Raw genomic sequence first — 17092 nt, forward strand, 5'->3', positions numbered from 1 at the left:
GACAAACACCTTAAATACATGATATTGCTCGACAAATAATCCGATAAAATATTTTTTTACTCAAACTCGGTGGAGAATTTTGCTGTCATTTAAATGTTACTACTAATGTTATTCTACATACATTTGAAAAATTCAGGATATGAAGAAGACTAACCTTTAAAAACTTCATTTCTGAACTATATGAGCGTAAACAAGACTTTGCTGGGATGATAAAGGATTTGAAGTTACTGTATTAATGTAAAGACCAATATTTGTTTTATTTGTTATTTACACTTAGAAATGCATAAAAATGTATATTTTGTGTTTGATAGAAAAGGAGGAGAAAAAAGGATTTCAGGCATAAATACAGCACTAAATGCATATAGATGGCTATAAAAGATTATTTCGGTTCTTGGTGTGGTACTAGTTGAATGTATTTGAACATCCATAACAGCCAATAAATATTGTTGAGTTTATAGCTATGCAGAAAACATCATATAAGGAGGATAAAATCTAAGAAATTCCGTTTACATTTGAATAATTTTATTGTGGTCAGGTGTATAATAGACAGTAAATTATAAGCCCAATCGTAATTACATTCAGAAATATGATATTCAACCTCAAGGATCTATTATGTCTGCATATATCCTTCCTTTTATCACAACCTTAAGCTATGGTGGCTGTATTTTAACGTTAATTCGATATATGCCTATTACATAATTGAGTTATGTAAGATATGACTTATAAATATTGCGTAACACATGTATATGATACATTGATTAGAGAATGACACAGATAATGCGTTTATCCCACAGACGCGTTGCCGGTGATGTTTAGATTGTGTTAAACACAAGATCAGCAATTTATTGCGATGCAGCTGTGCTACTAGTTTCAACACATCACCCTTCTGTCACACCATTGCAAAATGTCCGCCTGTGGAAATGGTGAGCTCACCTGTGGCCTGTCGGCGCGCCCCTGGCGGTGGCGAGTGGCTCTGCTGAGCACTGTCGCGCGACAACCGCGCGGGGGCGCTCAAACAAAGCAGCACGAGCGGCGGCTGCAGGCCGAAACGCTGAGAGCAAATACAACACAGGCCGCTCTTAGCAAGCAGAGCCCCGTGAACCTCCACCCACCGCCCGGACCGGGCCATGGCGGCGGAACCGTGCTCGCAAATAGAAGCCGGTGGGTAGCACTCTGGCGTTTATACAGCGTCTTTATCGTTAGGAAAACTTTAAAGACTGTTTTAGCATTAGTCTGCAAGGCTAAGCTAGGCTAAGCTAAAGCTAATGACTGCTGTTGTGGTGTTTCTCTCCCTGCAGAACTTTACTACCTGATCGCCAGATTCCTGCAGTCTGGACCATGTCAGAAATCCGCTCAGGTGAGGCCGAAAGTGGCGTGTGAGTGTCGGTGTGTAGCGGCGAGTGTGTGTTACGGTGTGTGTAACCCTGTGTGTGTTTCTGCAGATGCTGCTGCAGGAGCTGCACGAATACGAGGTGTGTTTCAGCCCTCTTCTCCAATTCAATCCCGTTATTTCTCTCTAATATCCCAACATCAGCATCTCCTCTTCGTCCCAGCATGACTGCGTGCCCTAATCCCGCTTGTAATGTGTTTTCCCCCCGCTGTGTGTGTGTGTGCAGATCATCCCGAAGCGCTGGAGCTGGGACGGAGAGCAGTTTAAGCGCAGCTTCGACGACTGGGTGAGATTAAATAAACTATCGCACACATACACGCACGTGAAGTTCAGCTGTAAACTCTCACAGGTGCCTGGCTCACTCACATTAGTGTATAAATCTGAAAAGCGCATAGTTGAGAGTACAATCCCAGTGGTGAAAAAAAATATATATTTGATTTACACGAGCTTGGATTATAGTCTGGGAAAGTTTTAATTTTAGGAATTGATATTAAAGGTATTTGTTTTGAAACCAAAGGCTTTGTGCGTGCCGGCTGGGGGCGTTACGGCAAGAGAAAATATAGCGAGATCTGATTGGTGGGTTGCTGTGTCAACTAAAGGCGGCAGCCAATCAAACCTCAGTTGCTACTTAGAGCCCTGGATAATCAGCGGAGAAGGTTACTGATTGGCTGACGCTTGTCCGTTGATGAAAAAGGGTGGTCTTTTGGGAATGGTCATACAGAAAAGGTTATGTTTGTGAAATGCTGCAGAATTCCTTCTGCTTTGAAATAAATAATACAACATATGATTCCTTTGGCATTCTTAGCCATATTAACACATAAGCTGTCGCTCATTTTATCCCAGCACTTAATCCATCAATTATCTCCCTGTATGTTGTAGGTGTTGTTAAATCAGCACATACCTGCGGATTACTTGTTACGTGTGTGTAAGGAAGTCGGCCCACTGATAGATAAACACATTCCTCCCAGTGTTCCAGGAGTCCACAGTTTACTGGGCACCGGACGACAGTCATTACTACGGACAGCAAAGAGTAAGACGCTCACAACAAACACATCGTGTAAAAAGGAAAATGTTGCAGTTATTACTGTGTAATAATTCTTTCCTTTCTAAAGCAGTTTACCCTCTTGTTCTGTTTCTCAGGTTCCTCTCATACACTATGGAGTGGTTCTGCAGTAGCTGCTCTGCACAGGGGAAGACCCCCAGAACCACCGATCAGCTGTGCCAAATCACCAAATATAGGTGAGTCCTCATCTCCTGGCACTGGGGTTTTCATGTTCACTTTCAGAAATGACTGGCGGATTTGTGCATTGATGGGAACAATACTGAAATGTGCGGTCTTGATTGGTTGAGTTTTCTCAATCTTGTAATGTGCTTACTTTCTGGTGAAAATGACATTTATCTTTGGTGGTGTTTGCAAAAAAATTACATTTAACTCTGCTCAAGCAGGGTTCAAGGCTAAGGATTTTTTCTACTGGTCCGTTCAGGCCAATGGTTCAGATTTTTACTTGTTAATAAGTTAATAGCTCTTTTTTAGCCACAATTGTAAATAATGTGTCAAAATAATGTCTGTGAATCTAGAATCTCAATATTAAAAAATGTTAATAAATGTATAATTAGCCAAACTCAGTATTATGCAAACAAAACGAGCAGTATGGAAAATCTGGAGGTGTTTTATTGCAGTTTGGAAATATTTAACAAAAGGTGGCTGATTGTGCAAAGCATCATCATTGTTCCCACGTAAATATCTGCTTTCAAGACGTTAGAAACAGATATTTTCTTTTAGCCGCATAATTTGTTGTTGCCGTCTCTTCGCTGTACTGGTTGTTACCAGGTTACGAAAAAAATAGCATGCTCAAAGCTGAATAGCGGTGTTTACAGCATCACAGAGAAGGTAGCATTTAAAGACTTAAAAGCACAATCGCAAAATGCACGCAATTGACATATAGTCGCAGGCAAATTAAACTTTAGTGACAAGGCAGCACTGTTCCGATCGGACCACTAATGATCCTGTCTACTGTCCCAAGCATCTCTCACGCTGGCCCAGGGCCATCGGGCAGTCCTTATTGTTAAGCCCTGTCAAGCTTTGCTCATCCAAAATCAACACAAACCCACATTTTGTGTGTAATATTGTGCCTCATATCTTTAAATCAACAACCATTTTATAGAAGCTCTCCTGAAGGTTTTTCCTAATTAAGAATGCTTTGTGCTCAGATCTAATTAACAGTACATGTACATTACATTTTGTCATTTAGCAGATGCTTGTTGAGATGATATATGTAGGTGATAAATGGCAGACATGTTTTGTAAAAGGATCCTCCTATTTACTTATTTTTTTTATTTTATTGTGCAGTTTTTGTGTATGTGAGTATTTGTGTCTATATTAATATTTGTGTAAAGTAGGTATATATATATATATATGTTTTTTTTTTTTTTTTCTTGCTATTTTTGTTCCTTTTTTTGCAATCTGTTGACTACTGCATATGAATGCATGCGAACGTTTATACTGAAAGTTTGTATGTTTTGGGGCTAAGCAATATATAATTTGAGCATCGATATCGCAATGTGTGTATCCACAATATCACAGAATTAGATTATTTATTAAAGATTGAAAGTTAAAGATATTACTAACTTTTTTTTATTGTTTATGCAGTATTGACCATGTTATTTTACATTTAGTGTTCAATTTCTGCACTTGAATGCTGTTTGACTCCCCAGAAAACAGTTTATTTACCTTTTTATTTTTGCTCTGTCGTGTGTATATGCTTTTAAATGTATTATATTTCATGCAAATGTAAAGCATAGAAGACTTCTTCATCCCAGTTAATCTAAATGAATGACATCTTTCCAAATAAAGCTATTCAAATCATATGGTGAAATTAAATTCATATAGCATTGTAGATCACGACAAAACAAAATATATCGCAATGTCAGATTTTTCCAACACCGTGCAGCCCTAGTATGTTTTGTTTTGTTGTTTTTTAATAAAGAATTAATAGCAATAATAATAATAATAATAAAGAATGCTGTAGAGCATGATTGCTGCATCTGAGATTTTTCATCCTCTTGAATATAGTTTTGACTGTAGATGCATCCCAATTTGCAAACTTATCCTCTATTCTTTGCCATATTGTAGTATAAATAGCGCAAGTAGTGCATTAACACTGAAAATTATATAATGAGTGCACTTTAAAAAGTTTTATTTGGCACTAAATTCGTACACTATGTGGTTAAGTATTGTGTAAGTGTATAGTGTGTTAATGCTGTTGATTGTAACGCTGTGAATCTCTCTGCTTAGTGTCAATCATTGGTGCTCGCCAAAAAACAGGAGTGGCTCGATTTGGCCATGCCTTCCCCTCCTGCGCCTATCAGCACATGAAGATGCATCGAAGGATTCTGGGGCATCTCTCATCAGTGTACTGTGTGGCATTTGACCGCACTGGAAGACGCATTTTCACGGTAAAGAGTGTGTAGCATATTGACGATCAACATATGGCTTCTAATGATGCACACACTGTTTCTGATATGGATATAATGAATTGTTTAATATTGTTGATGAAATTGTTGTTCCTGTACCGGTTTATTATACAGAGGTAATTGGAACATACACAATTAATTGTTCAATCACTCTATGATGTTTTCACACCAGAAACACTGGTCTCACTTGCTATGAGTGATTTTTGTATTCATATGGGCTATTGTAATCAAGGCATGTGCACATGTTTCTGTCAGGGCTCAGATGACTGTCTAGTGAAGATCTGGGCGACGGATAATGGTCGTCTACTAGCCACGCTGCGCGGACATGCAGCAGAGATTTCAGACATGACGGTGAATTTTGAAAACACACTCCTTGCTTCTGCCAGTTGTGACAAGATTGTCCGCGTGTGGTGCCTGCGTACCTGTGCACCTGTGGCTGTGCTACAGGGACACACTGCCTCAATCACTTCCATACAGGTATGAGAACACAGAGTTTGTTTTTATAGTCACTGTGAAAATGAAACCTGTTGTTTTACCAGCATTGTAAATCTGGGGTACCTAATGTTTTTGGTTGGTTCCAAATAAATCCACACTCAAATTCTCTGAATTTGGGTCACTCATGAATTGAATTTCCTTTCACTTTAACAGTTGGCAAAAATTTAGATGAATTTGTTTGTGTGCAGTTTTCTCCATCAGCATTGGGTTCCTCTCGGTTTCTGGCCACCACTGGAGCTGATGGCATGGTGTGTTTTTGGCAGTGGAACTCGTTCAGCATGAAGTTTGTGTAAGTGTTACTTGCAGAATTTTATTTAATTATTTATTAGTCACTTTAAAATGTTTCACCTTGTATCCATGTTATTAGCTGGCAATTTAAGGGACCCCTAGTCCCTTAGTCTCTCATGTGATAATTTATGTCTCATTTCCACTGAGAAGTACAATAAGTATGCATTTGTGTCAATTTCCTCGCCAAAATCACTAAAATACCACTTTTGTTGGGACCCCTTCATAAGGGTAACTAGCACAACAGTATGGAACCAAAAGGGTAAAGCTTGACTGACTGCTGAATACCACTTTTCTACCGAGAATAATCACCAGCTGTGTTTCTGGTGTTGCTGTTTAGCTATTTAGCAACATTTTGCATTACTTTTGGAGATGCATCAGGTGTGATCCACTTATACTATTGCCCATGAGTACTATTGAACAAATTAACCCGCGCTAATCAGCTTATGTACAAGCAGAAAGGCAAATGAATGAAAAAAATGTGGAAGGGAAGTAAGATTTTTGACTGTAATCTGTGTTTTGGTACATTGCAGCAAAGGAATATGTTGTTTTGGTGCGCTTTCTCACAACACATTACACAACAGTCATGTTCAGTCAGTAGGAGGAGAGTCTTTTGTAGCTGTTCAAAGAATGCAGCACACAAAGTCAATCTGGTCAAATGTGTTTTTGACTGCATCTGGAGATGAAAGTGGACACCATTCTGTTCTTTGTATTGTCCTTCTGTCAAAGGATCAATGAAAATGCATCTTAATACTATAAAATAAACACAGGAGCACAGAGTAAGGGTGCTTTCACACCTGTGAATCGATTCAGTTGTTCCAAAACAGAGATTACAAATGTTACATTGTTGCTCTTTGCTCTTGGAGCGGTTCGCTTTCACACTGCAAAGTTTCTAATCGGACCAAAAGAGCTAAAACAAGTCACGTGCGAGTAAACTCTCCTCACATTGGTCAGAGTGTCAGGGTTTATTTTGCAGCGTCCCGCTAAGCTGTCAGGAGAGGTGGTGGTTTGATGGTGATTGACAGGGCGAGACGATTGTCTGAGACACGGTGGGGAGGGGTGAGAAGGGTATGCGACGATGCCTATTTGAGGACCGGGAGGGAGACGCGAGATTACCGGGAGATCATTACTCGTTTGCGGGCATCCGGAGACTCGCGAAAATTCCCGCCCTACTCATAATTCTCTCTTCATATAGCCGTAAGCCTATTACATCTCGGAGCGATTACTTTGGCGCGGAACAGAGCGCGATTGCCCTGTTCACATATGCCAAACGAGCCGCGCTAACTGGGCAAACGAGACACGTTCCGAAACAAAAGTGTAGGTGTGAAAGCACCCTAAATCTTCAATGTGTTTGTGTTTGCAGAGATAAGCCTGTGAAGTTTATGGAGCGCTCTCGTCCTGGAGTTCAGATATCCTGCAGCTCTTTCAGCTCTGGTCAGTTTACTCTCTAATCAACATCTGAACACTCAAAGTTCTGAGTCAAATAAACCTTATATGTTTTCTCATTAATTTCTGAAAAAAACGTAGCTCCAATATTGTTTTCTTTGACCTCAGGTGGATTGTTTCTGGCCACTGGAGGGACAGATCACATGATCAGGGTGTACTACCTCGGCACAGAGATGCCTGTGAAGTTTTCTGATCTGGACTCCCACACGGTGAGAGTAAAAGATAGAAGCCAGTAGACAGAGCTTGGAGTAAATTTGACCATGGCAGCCATAGGTGCAATGATGTTACGCAGCACATGAACACATTTGTGCAGGTGGAGTAGATGATAAGTTTCTTTTTCAAGTCTTCTATCAAGTATGTGTCGTTCGTTCATCACGTGAAAGACAGAAGCCAATCATATGCAGTCAGAAAAAGATTTGATTCGTTCATTTCTCAAGTCGTTGAGTTTGAGTCATCTCACTTTACATGCTGTCAGGTGATGAATTAACGACTCAACCAGAAGACCCGAAAGGAGAACTGATCATGGCCTGTTTTGGCTCAGACTGTGTGCATTGATTAAGCTTATATGGTACTGTCATTGTGACGTAAACAAACCACTTAAATTTGAAAACCTGTCAGAAGAGGTGAGCTGACATAATCATAGACAAAAGACCAGTTAAACAATAAATTATTAATTTATTTTTCTGTTAGCATTCTAGTTTTGTCTTGTTTGTAGTGGGATCAACGTTTGGTGCAGTTGTAGATAAGTTGGGAAGCAACTTGTGTAACATTTTAATAATATTTTGGCAAATTGAACACAATGACTCAAAGATTCATTCATCTTAATTAATGAGTCGGTAAAATGATTCAATCTTCCCATCACTAATACCCAGCTGGGGACTATTTTCAGGTACTGCCTCATATAATTGTGCCTGCTGCAGCCATAGTACGGCAGCAAAGTTCAATAATTAGTGATTATTGGAATGAAAGAATAATTCCTAGCCATATCAACCTAGAAAATAGCAACTTTTCATTTCCCTTTAGTGTTAGGACACAATGAGTACAGAAGAGTCAAGCTATAAATAGAAAAATTATCAAAACACTGGTCATTTTGAGCGAGATGCTAATGGTCTAATTCGATTCAATGATCTATGCTAAGCTAAGCTAAAAGTGCTTCTGCTAGACCCAGAGATCGGCCTATTTCCAAAACAAGAGGAGTGCTTCTTGACTTGTTTAAATTTTCATTTTAATGAAGTTTAATTATGTTTTTGTTTTACAGGACAAAGTTGTAGCTATTCAGTTCTGCAATAACACTGACAGGTACATTTTTGAAGTAATATTATCATTATCTTAAGTGTTAGGCTTTCTGTTGTGCTTCATTATTGGGATGTGTATCATTACTGCTTGTGTGTTTGCTGCGTCCAGTCTCAGGTTTGTGAGTGGTAGTCGGGATGGAACGGCGCGGATATGGCATTACCAACAGCAGGAATGGAAAAGCACTGTACTGGATATGACCACCAGATTACCCGGGTCAGTCTATGCTAATAGGTTAATTGTGAGATCAACACAGTTTAATCTACTTTTGTTACCATCGCATGTACTTGTGTATTGTGTGTTTTTTTTTATGTCTGTGTGGACATATGTGTTCACAGGAGTGCTGTGATATCAGGCGATGATAAATCCACTAAGTTGGTGGTGACCATGGTCGCGTGGGATCGTTGCGACCGTTCCATCATCACAGCCGTTTCAAACTGCCTCCTCAAAGTCTGGAACTCAACAAATGGCCAATTACTACATGTGCTGTCGGTATGTGTGTGTGTGTGTGTGTGTGTGTGTGTGTGTGTGTGTGATGCAGAATGCAGTCTGTTCCTGTGCATTTTGTATTTCTGAGGAAGAGCTTTTCCTGTGTTGCTGCCCATTACGTGTGAATCATCTATAGAGTTGTTTGTCTGTCTGCAGGGTCACGATGATGAGGTGTTTGTCTTGGAAGCACACCCCTTTGATTCACGGATTTTGCTATCAGCTGGTCATGACGGTAACATCTACGTTTGGGACCTCAGCAAAGGCCAGAAGATTAGAAACTTTTTCAATATGGTGAGATTGTTTGACAAATCCGTGGTTTTATTATAAAAGTCCCTCATTTTAAGCAGTTGTGTATTAGACTGTGAGTTAGAACTGTCCTTGTGAGATTTGTTTTTTCAAGAAATGAATATATTCAGCAAGGAGCATAAAATTTATATTAATGGTAGTCACAAAGAATGTTACAGAAATAGTTTCTATATCAAATAATCTGCCATGTTTTCCTAAGAAAATTAACAAGGGGGCTGTTTCATAAAAGTCGTTTAGAAAAGTAAAAAAACCTGACTTCAATGAGCCAGACTAAACGTCCACGCTTAAATTGGTTCCATAACAAGTTGAATATCATTTGATGTAACTAATCTTAGATAAGAATAAACTAGTCATGAAACCTTAAAGGTCGAGCGTAAATGCATCTATTATGTTGTGTGCCACCATGGCAACTACGAGAACTGAACGAGTGCTGAAATAAGACCGCTGTGTTCACAGTGAGTGAGCTGCATTTGTTTTTAGACTTTAAACAACTAATAATTTATTTAAAGCAAGAGAGAAGGCTGACAGGAAATTCCAGATGGCCTCTATAGGCTACATATATACCAATATATTTTAAAATATAGGCCATTATTTAGGCCTATTATTGTTGAATTATATATTTGTCACAGTACGTTGAAATTGTGCTTGTATGCGCAAGAAAGGATACGCGCTTTCTGCCAATTGTGGCTTGCAAGAAAAAGTTTTAATGCATTGCATACTGTCACATACAAAATATGTTTAATGTAAGGACATTCAGTTTAAAATAATGGCAACAAAGAGCCATGCACGCACAAGCGGCAGGATTTTTAATTTGCTCCCGAAACCGCTGCAAATTGTTGCTTTCCCTTTGACACGTGTATTTCCTGCGCCTCGTGGGAAAGTATCTTTATACTAAAGTGAGGCTACTGCTCAGCCCAGATCCATCTCCTGATTATTCCACTCAGGGTTTGATGCTTTTTTGATTTCTGTAAGAAATGTAGTCTGTAGAGGGGAATCAGCATAAAATAAAACAATATAGACATTTTGTTAAAATGTTGTAGTTTGTATTTGTTTAGTTTGAAATAACTTGTTTGAATTTAAATATATTATTGTTCTTTTCTAAAATATGTTGGTAAAATAAAAAGAGAGTTTACGCTTGCTATAATTTGTTTCGAGAGAGTGTTTATTCAGTCAGCCATATTTCTGCAAGTGGTGCTCACTGCAGAGCCATTTGGGCAGAGCTGAGCTCCAGCGAGGGGGAGCTTGAGCTCTCACTCCTCTTTTCTTGCACTTCTTCTACGAGTGATGTCACTGGGGGTAGGGTTAGGGGTGGGGTTGGTGTACGCATTAAAATCGCTTATAGGAGGAGGAGCGAGTGCTCATGCTCCCCCTCGCTGGAGCTCCGCTCTGCTCAAATGGCTCTGCAGCGAGCAGTGTCTCTATTTCTGTAGAACCCCCTCAGAGTGATACCAATTCAAGGAGAGGAGGTGTTGCAATATATATTTACTATTAAGTGACTATAAAATGTTAATCATTTTTAAGAGGTAATGTTAATTAAAATGGCATCAAATTATGGCAGGTGAATGTTAACATGAATTTGATTAAGCTTAAACTTAAGACTTAGCCTGAGAGTTAACCTGCTCTGGACCAGGCTTGTTTCCCAGCATAAGTTGCCAGAGTAACTGAGTTTGAACATTTGATTTATGAAACCGAATCAGCCATTAATAAACCCGACTTCCAAATTAAGCCTGGCTTTTTCTCTAAGCATGGCTTATGGAACAGCCCACAGGACAGTTTTCTACAACATTTAAAATCTTTATTTATATATTTTTTGATCATCAAAATGGCATACTAGAATATTTTTTGAAAAGTCATGCAAAACTAAACACTGAAAAAATAGATTTTTAAAATTCTGCAACTAAAATGAATTATATTATAATTATAATAATGAAATATTAAACCAGAAAACTATTTCAATTATTATAGGATTTCACATGGCTTTTAATTATATATTTTTCAGCAAATAAAAAATAAATGCAGACATCTTTGAAGAACAAGAAAAATTATTTCAAAGCCCATATTTTTGCTCAGTCCTTTATGCTACAGTCTGGCTGCTAATCTCAGCACTGCATTTATCTCCCTTTTCTTTTTCCTCTGCCAGATTGAGGGTCAGGGTCATGGTGCTGTGTTTGATTGTAAGTTTTCAGTGGACGGGCAGCACTTCGCCTGCACAGACTCGCATGGTCATCTGCTCATCTTCGGCTTTGGGTGCAGTCAGCCTTATGAAATAGTGAGTGTGTGTCTCAGATGTGTGGCATTAAGTGCAGTTGATTGAAACCACACATGTTCACATTTCAACGCTTTGCTCTGCTTTCAGATTCCAGACCAAATGTTCTTCCACACGGATTTCCGGCCGTTGATCCGGGACTCTAATAACTTTGTTCTAGATGAGCAGACGCAGCAGGCACCACATCTTATGCCTCCGCCTTTCCTGGTGGACGTGGATGGAAACCCCCACCCTCCTCGATGCCAGCGCCTGGTGCCGGGCAGAGAAAACTGCAAAGAGGAGCAGCTCGTGCCCCAGCTGGGATACATGGCTAATGGTAAAATTATCAGGTGTACATGAATAAAATCAAATAATGGAAAGCCTCCCTGCATTTTTAGTTTATGTTTTGTATGTTAGGTTTTATTATTATTATTATTATCATCTTTTTCATATTTAAATATCTGGTACACATGGGCACAATAAAACTGAACCCAATGCAAACAATGAGTCAGATTGTAGAATATGAAAAACAGTTGACAGCTTTTAAAAATCAGTAAGTTAAACTAAAAGTTATATTGTAATGTTTGTAAACTTCTGCTTTGTTCAAGATATATTCACATGTTATCTTGTATTGAACGATACATATTGTTTATCCTAATAAATGTAGTTGTTTGTGTCTTAAAGGGATAGTTCACCCAAAATTGCATAGTTGCAAATCTTGAGTTTTTTTCTGCTGTTGAACACAAAAGAAGATATTTTGAAGAACGTTAAAAATGTGTAACTACTGAAATCCATAATAGGACAATCAAATACTCAAGTCAATGGTTACAGGTTGCCAGCTTATTTTGTGTTCAAAAGAGGTAAGAATTTGGGTGGGTGAGTAAACGATGACAGACTTTGCATTTTTGGTTGAACTATCCTTTTTAAGTAAATGTAAACCGTTAATATAATAACAAATAATACATTTTATTATTTATTTTCTCAGTGCATTCAATCTGAAAGTCACAGCATTCCAAGTAAACCTACTACCTTCTACTTATCCAAAAACGTTTAGTTTGATCTTTGCAAAATAAACTAATTATAACATGCATCATTTTACTACATTACATACTGATGAAAATTTTTTTATTTTAAAGGGCCATGAAACCCCCCAGCCCTGTTTTTACACCTCTAGTTTGAAAAAGGTCAGAAATGTGGGTGAGTCCAGCTTTGTTTAGGTGGGAGCATCGAGTGGTGAAAGAGGGAAGGAAATGCATGAAAAGTGGTGTTTCAGTATGTGCACAACAGCTGATTTTTACACTGGCAACACAAACGCAGACGCAGGAGAGATAGACAGTAATTCAGAGAGCAGCATTTACAGGCGATCTGAGAGCTGTGTGGAAGTGGAGGACTTTTAGTCCATGATATTGTAGTGATATTACTGTAAATCTTTTGACTAAGGTATGTCTTTAAAAACTTAACACTGCTGACGATACGAACTAACTTTGCCATCTGAATAAACATAAACAAAGAACATTGATCACACACTTGTCAAATCTGTAGTGACAGGACAATCTACACCAACTGGAACTGTGTCTTTTTTAAAAGAGGACGAGCGGCAAATACGGATTTCACCATTTCTAGATTCGAAAAGTTCTTGGGTAAAAAATGTTCAAACATATTTTTGTTGCATGTCCACACATGTGTGTCCAAATGCGAGCTGTGCTATTATAGCAAGAAAAAGGAAACTAAACCTTTGTTGCGTCAGATTTATAAACGCAACACTTATGACCCATGTCTCTGAATAGTTGTTCTTCTTCCATTTGTTTTATTTAGGGTTGGCAACACAACATGGCGTTTCTCTGAACACTGTACCAGATTAAAACCGTCTTCGAAGCTATATCATGCATAATGAAGTTGCACTTAGCTCACAATAGAGCATGCTGATTGTTTCGAACCAAGTCTTTCTCAAGAATTAATTCTGAAAACTCATTGACATCACATTGTACTGGCTGGTACAGACAGCCAATTTCCATGCTGGAATTTACACAATAATCTCATGGCCGTGACACAGCTTCAAAATTTCTTTTTAAACTGGAAGAACGAATTTGCTCTAAACAACTTAAAAACAATAAATTTTTACTTGTTAGATAATTATATGTGTCCTAATAGTGTTTTTAGCATCATGGGATTTATATATGAGTGTCAACATAGCAAAAAAATGGTTTTGGTGTTTCGTGATTTTCAAATGCAGTGATGAAGTAATGTGATCATTATTAACAGTATACGTTTATTATATTATTTAAATAATTTTGCTTCCTAAAATAAGCGTGATGTTGACCAAATGAATTTTACAAGAAAAAGTACACTGTGCTGCCCTGCATTTAACTTTAAAATCTACAGTTAGGATTAAACCCAAATGTGTTTTGATGGTGCCTCCCAGTACTAGCCACAGCAGATAAAATAAGTTGTGCTTGTAATGTTGTCCTGTGGAGCAGTCAAACACCTTTTTAAACACACGTTTATTTTCTGTTTTATGTTATAAAAATGATAACTTCACTAGAGTTCAGGAAAGCTCCCTGTTCTTACTGTCAGATCATGTGTAGTCCTCTTTTTTATTACAGGACTTATCTAGGCTTAAGTGTAAATACATTTTTTGAGAGTCCTTTTGTACTTTTTAGGTGATGGTGAAGTGGTTGAGCAGGTGATTGGCCAGCAAACTGCAGATGAGTCTCAGGAAGAAAGCCCATTGGATGACCTGATTCGGCAGCTCCAGAACCAGCAAGATGAGCGAGTCAACCAGGCAAATCCTGCAGGTGAGGAAAAACCCACTGTAAACATGGCAGAATATTCTGCAACATATTTTATTACTGTAAAATTATAACACACTGAAAGAAAGAAATAAAAACAGTGTTGCTGTTTCTCTATTTACATGATTTTATAGCAACCGTGAAGTTAAAATGTGCATTTTTTTTTTATTTGATGTGTGACAATCTCAACTAATACAGGAAGACAGATTGGTACATTTAGTAGCTTCACCCTCTTTTAGAAAACTGCCAATAGCATTTCATTTTTTATCTCAGCTCTACTAGTGACAGTGGTTGAGCTCAAGCACATTAAACGAAAAGCAAATAAAAGTGTCTTGAAGAGGCGGGACATGTCAATTACTATGGAGCAATTTGATTGGTCAGAAATTGTTGAAATTGTTGATCCATTTAGGTGAACATGACAAACTGCAAGCTTTAGTTGTTCATATCTTTTTGTGAAATTTGTTTCTGTTTTGGAGCACACTAGCTTATATGCACTCATCTGCCTCTATTAGGTACACCTGTCCAACTGCTCTGCTTGTTATTGCAAATGTCTAATAAGCCAATCACATGGCAGCAACTCAACACATTTTGGCATGTTGACATGATCAAGATGATTCAAACCAAGCATCAGAATGGGGAAGCAAGATCATTTTCAGAAACTGCTGATCTACTGGGATTTTCATGCACAACCATTTCTAGGGTTTGCTGAGGATGATTCGAAAAAGAAAAAATATTGGGATTGGGATGTGGTGTAATTGAAGATTCGCATCATGGATGTGCAGCCGATAAATCTGCAACAACTTTGTGAGGCTATTATGTCTATATGAACCAAAATCCCTGAGGAATATTTCCAGTACCTTGTTGAATCTATGCCACAAAGGATTAAGGCAGTTATGAAAGCAAAAGGGGGTCCAACCTTTTAATAGTAAGGTGTACCTAATAAAGAGTGTATATCCTAGAGACTAATATACTGATACTAACATTAAAATATATATATATTTTTATTTTACTTACTTTAAACTTTATATTATTGTTTTTATTTAGTATTTTGAGACTGACCTCTGTTAGCTAAAAAATCACTTGTATAAAAGCTGTTGATTTTGAGGTTGTGAAATTTGAAGCTGTTGATTGATAGGTGCTGAGGTGGCAGGTGGTCCTCTGTCACCCCCTAATGTTGGCCTGAGGCGTAGTGGACAAGTGGAGGGTGTACGGCAGATGCACAACAATGCCCCTCGCAGTCAGATGGCCACTGAGAGAGACCTGCTGGCCTGGAGTCGCAGAGTGGTGGTTAATGAAGTACAGGCTGGCATTTTCAGGTAGAAGCATGACAAATTCATCGTTGGTAAATTGTCTGCTTTATTAAACCAATCTTAAATATCCTTCTTTAAAACAGGAAGTGGTTTAAGGCCTTTACCATTTTACCATACTTAAAATGTACTGTTTAAATATCCTTCAGTGTCACAACACTCTCCATGGTAATGTGCACTCAAGCACTGTCTTTTACTATGTGTATGTGTAGGGTAATGGAGGACTGTAGGCTTGCTAAAGGAGAGGTGGAACGCTCTTACTATATCATTGAGAAGAAAAGAAAATCTGTGCCCTCAACAGGAGTGAGTTTCATACATGTATAAGTCATGCACACAAAAAGCAGAGCATAAATCTCACTTTTCCCACCCACTCTTACTGTTAAATAAACTCCTCATTGTCTGAAGCAAGCAGTTCTCAATCTCTTTGACATCAAGGCCCCTCACAGTCCATCAAATAATTTTAAAGACACTATAACTTTTCAATTGTACTATTTACATGACTTCCCTCTGTATCTTTAGAGTCAGCCAGGTGACAACGTCCGCACGTTACGGAGACCACAGCGCAAGGCTCAGCAAAAAAGACATGCGTATCAGACCCGCTCAACTCGAACCAGGAGGCGCAGTGGAAGTGTTCAGTCCTTTAGCCGTAATGAAGAAACTGAGGTCGAGTCTGAAAGTGAAGCAGAGGTAAGATCAATCTTGCTCTACTTATAGAGACTATTAATATAACATTTAATATTGTTTAGAAAATTCTGTATCAGTTTTGAAATGCATAATTAAAAGTTTCTTTTTGTCGTTTAACGTTTGTGCACAGCAGGAGGAGGACCAGAATGAGAACAGTGATGGGACATCTGAAGGTGAAACTCAGTGGGAGAATGACAGCAGCTCCAGGTACGATTGCAAATATTTTGCTAAATTATTACGGGTAATTAGGGCTGGGTGTAATAGATTTATCAATTAATAGATTAAGGGTGCTTTCACACCTGTGAATCGATTCAGTTGTTTCGAAACAGAGATTACAAATGTTACATTGTTGCTCTTTGCTCTTGGAGCGGTTCGCTTTCACATTGCAAAGTTTCTAATCGAACCAAAATAGCTAAAACAAGTCACATGCGAGTAAACTCTCCTCACATTGGTCAGAGTGTCAGGGTTTATTTTGCAGCGTCCCGCTCAGCTGTCAGGAGAGGTGGTGGTTTGATGGTGATTGACAGGGTGCACGCGCGCGACGTGTCTGAGGAGAGACGCGGTGGGGAGGGGTGAGAAGGGTGCGCGTCGATGCCTATTTGAGGACTGGGAGGGAGACGCGAGATTACCGGGAGATCATCACTCGTTTGCGGGCATCCGGAGACTCGCGAAACTTCCCGCCCTACTCATAATTCTCTCTTCATATGGCCGTAAGCCTATTACATATCCATAAAACACTGTGATATAACCGCGCTTGGATCGGATCGCTTTCTCACTGCAATCAAACCGATCCAGGGTTCGTTTCAATCGAGCCGAGACCACCTCATTCAAGCGATCTCGGAGCGATTACTTTGGCGCGGAACAGAGTGCGATTGCCCTGTTCACATAT

The 17092-nt window shown here is 38.9% G+C and overlaps 1 protein-coding gene across 2 annotated transcripts in view; it reads left to right on the forward strand.

Moving 5' to 3' along the window:
* The first annotated feature begins 1045 nt into the window (after positions 1 to 1045).
* Positions 1046 to 17092, forward strand: part of brwd3 (bromodomain and WD repeat domain containing 3) — a 47986-nt gene continuing 31939 nt past the window's right edge. The window contains exons 1-22 of one of the 2 annotated variants that reach the window (XM_087253406.1): positions 1046 to 1161; positions 1299 to 1357; positions 1443 to 1472; positions 1617 to 1676; positions 2270 to 2420; positions 2531 to 2629; positions 4686 to 4846; positions 5120 to 5341; positions 5548 to 5648; positions 7008 to 7078; positions 7199 to 7299; positions 8349 to 8389; positions 8495 to 8599; positions 8722 to 8875; positions 9029 to 9163; positions 11319 to 11447; positions 11535 to 11760; positions 14084 to 14218; positions 15348 to 15528; positions 15732 to 15822; positions 16039 to 16206; positions 16334 to 16410. In XM_087253406.1, coding sequence (XP_087109532.1) covers positions 1128 to 1161; positions 1299 to 1357; positions 1443 to 1472; positions 1617 to 1676; positions 2270 to 2420; positions 2531 to 2629; positions 4686 to 4846; positions 5120 to 5341; positions 5548 to 5648; positions 7008 to 7078; positions 7199 to 7299; positions 8349 to 8389; positions 8495 to 8599; positions 8722 to 8875; positions 9029 to 9163; positions 11319 to 11447; positions 11535 to 11760; positions 14084 to 14218; positions 15348 to 15528; positions 15732 to 15822; positions 16039 to 16206; positions 16334 to 16410 — 2531 coding nt within the window. In that variant the 5' untranslated portion in view covers positions 1046 to 1127. The remainder of the gene's footprint in view (positions 1162 to 1298; positions 1358 to 1442; positions 1473 to 1616; positions 1677 to 2269; positions 2421 to 2530; positions 2630 to 4685; positions 4847 to 5119; positions 5342 to 5547; positions 5649 to 7007; positions 7079 to 7198; positions 7300 to 8348; positions 8390 to 8494; positions 8600 to 8721; positions 8876 to 9028; positions 9164 to 11318; positions 11448 to 11534; positions 11761 to 14083; positions 14219 to 15347; positions 15529 to 15731; positions 15823 to 16038; positions 16207 to 16333; positions 16411 to 17092) is intronic. The other variant, XM_087253407.1, reaches the window with a different exon arrangement.

The sequence above is a fragment of the Danio rerio genome, chromosome 5 (genome assembly GCF_052040795.2).
Source record: "Danio rerio strain M-AB ecotype USA chromosome 5, GRCz13ab, whole genome shotgun sequence".
Lineage (NCBI taxonomy): Eukaryota > Metazoa > Chordata > Actinopteri > Cypriniformes > Danionidae > Danio > Danio rerio.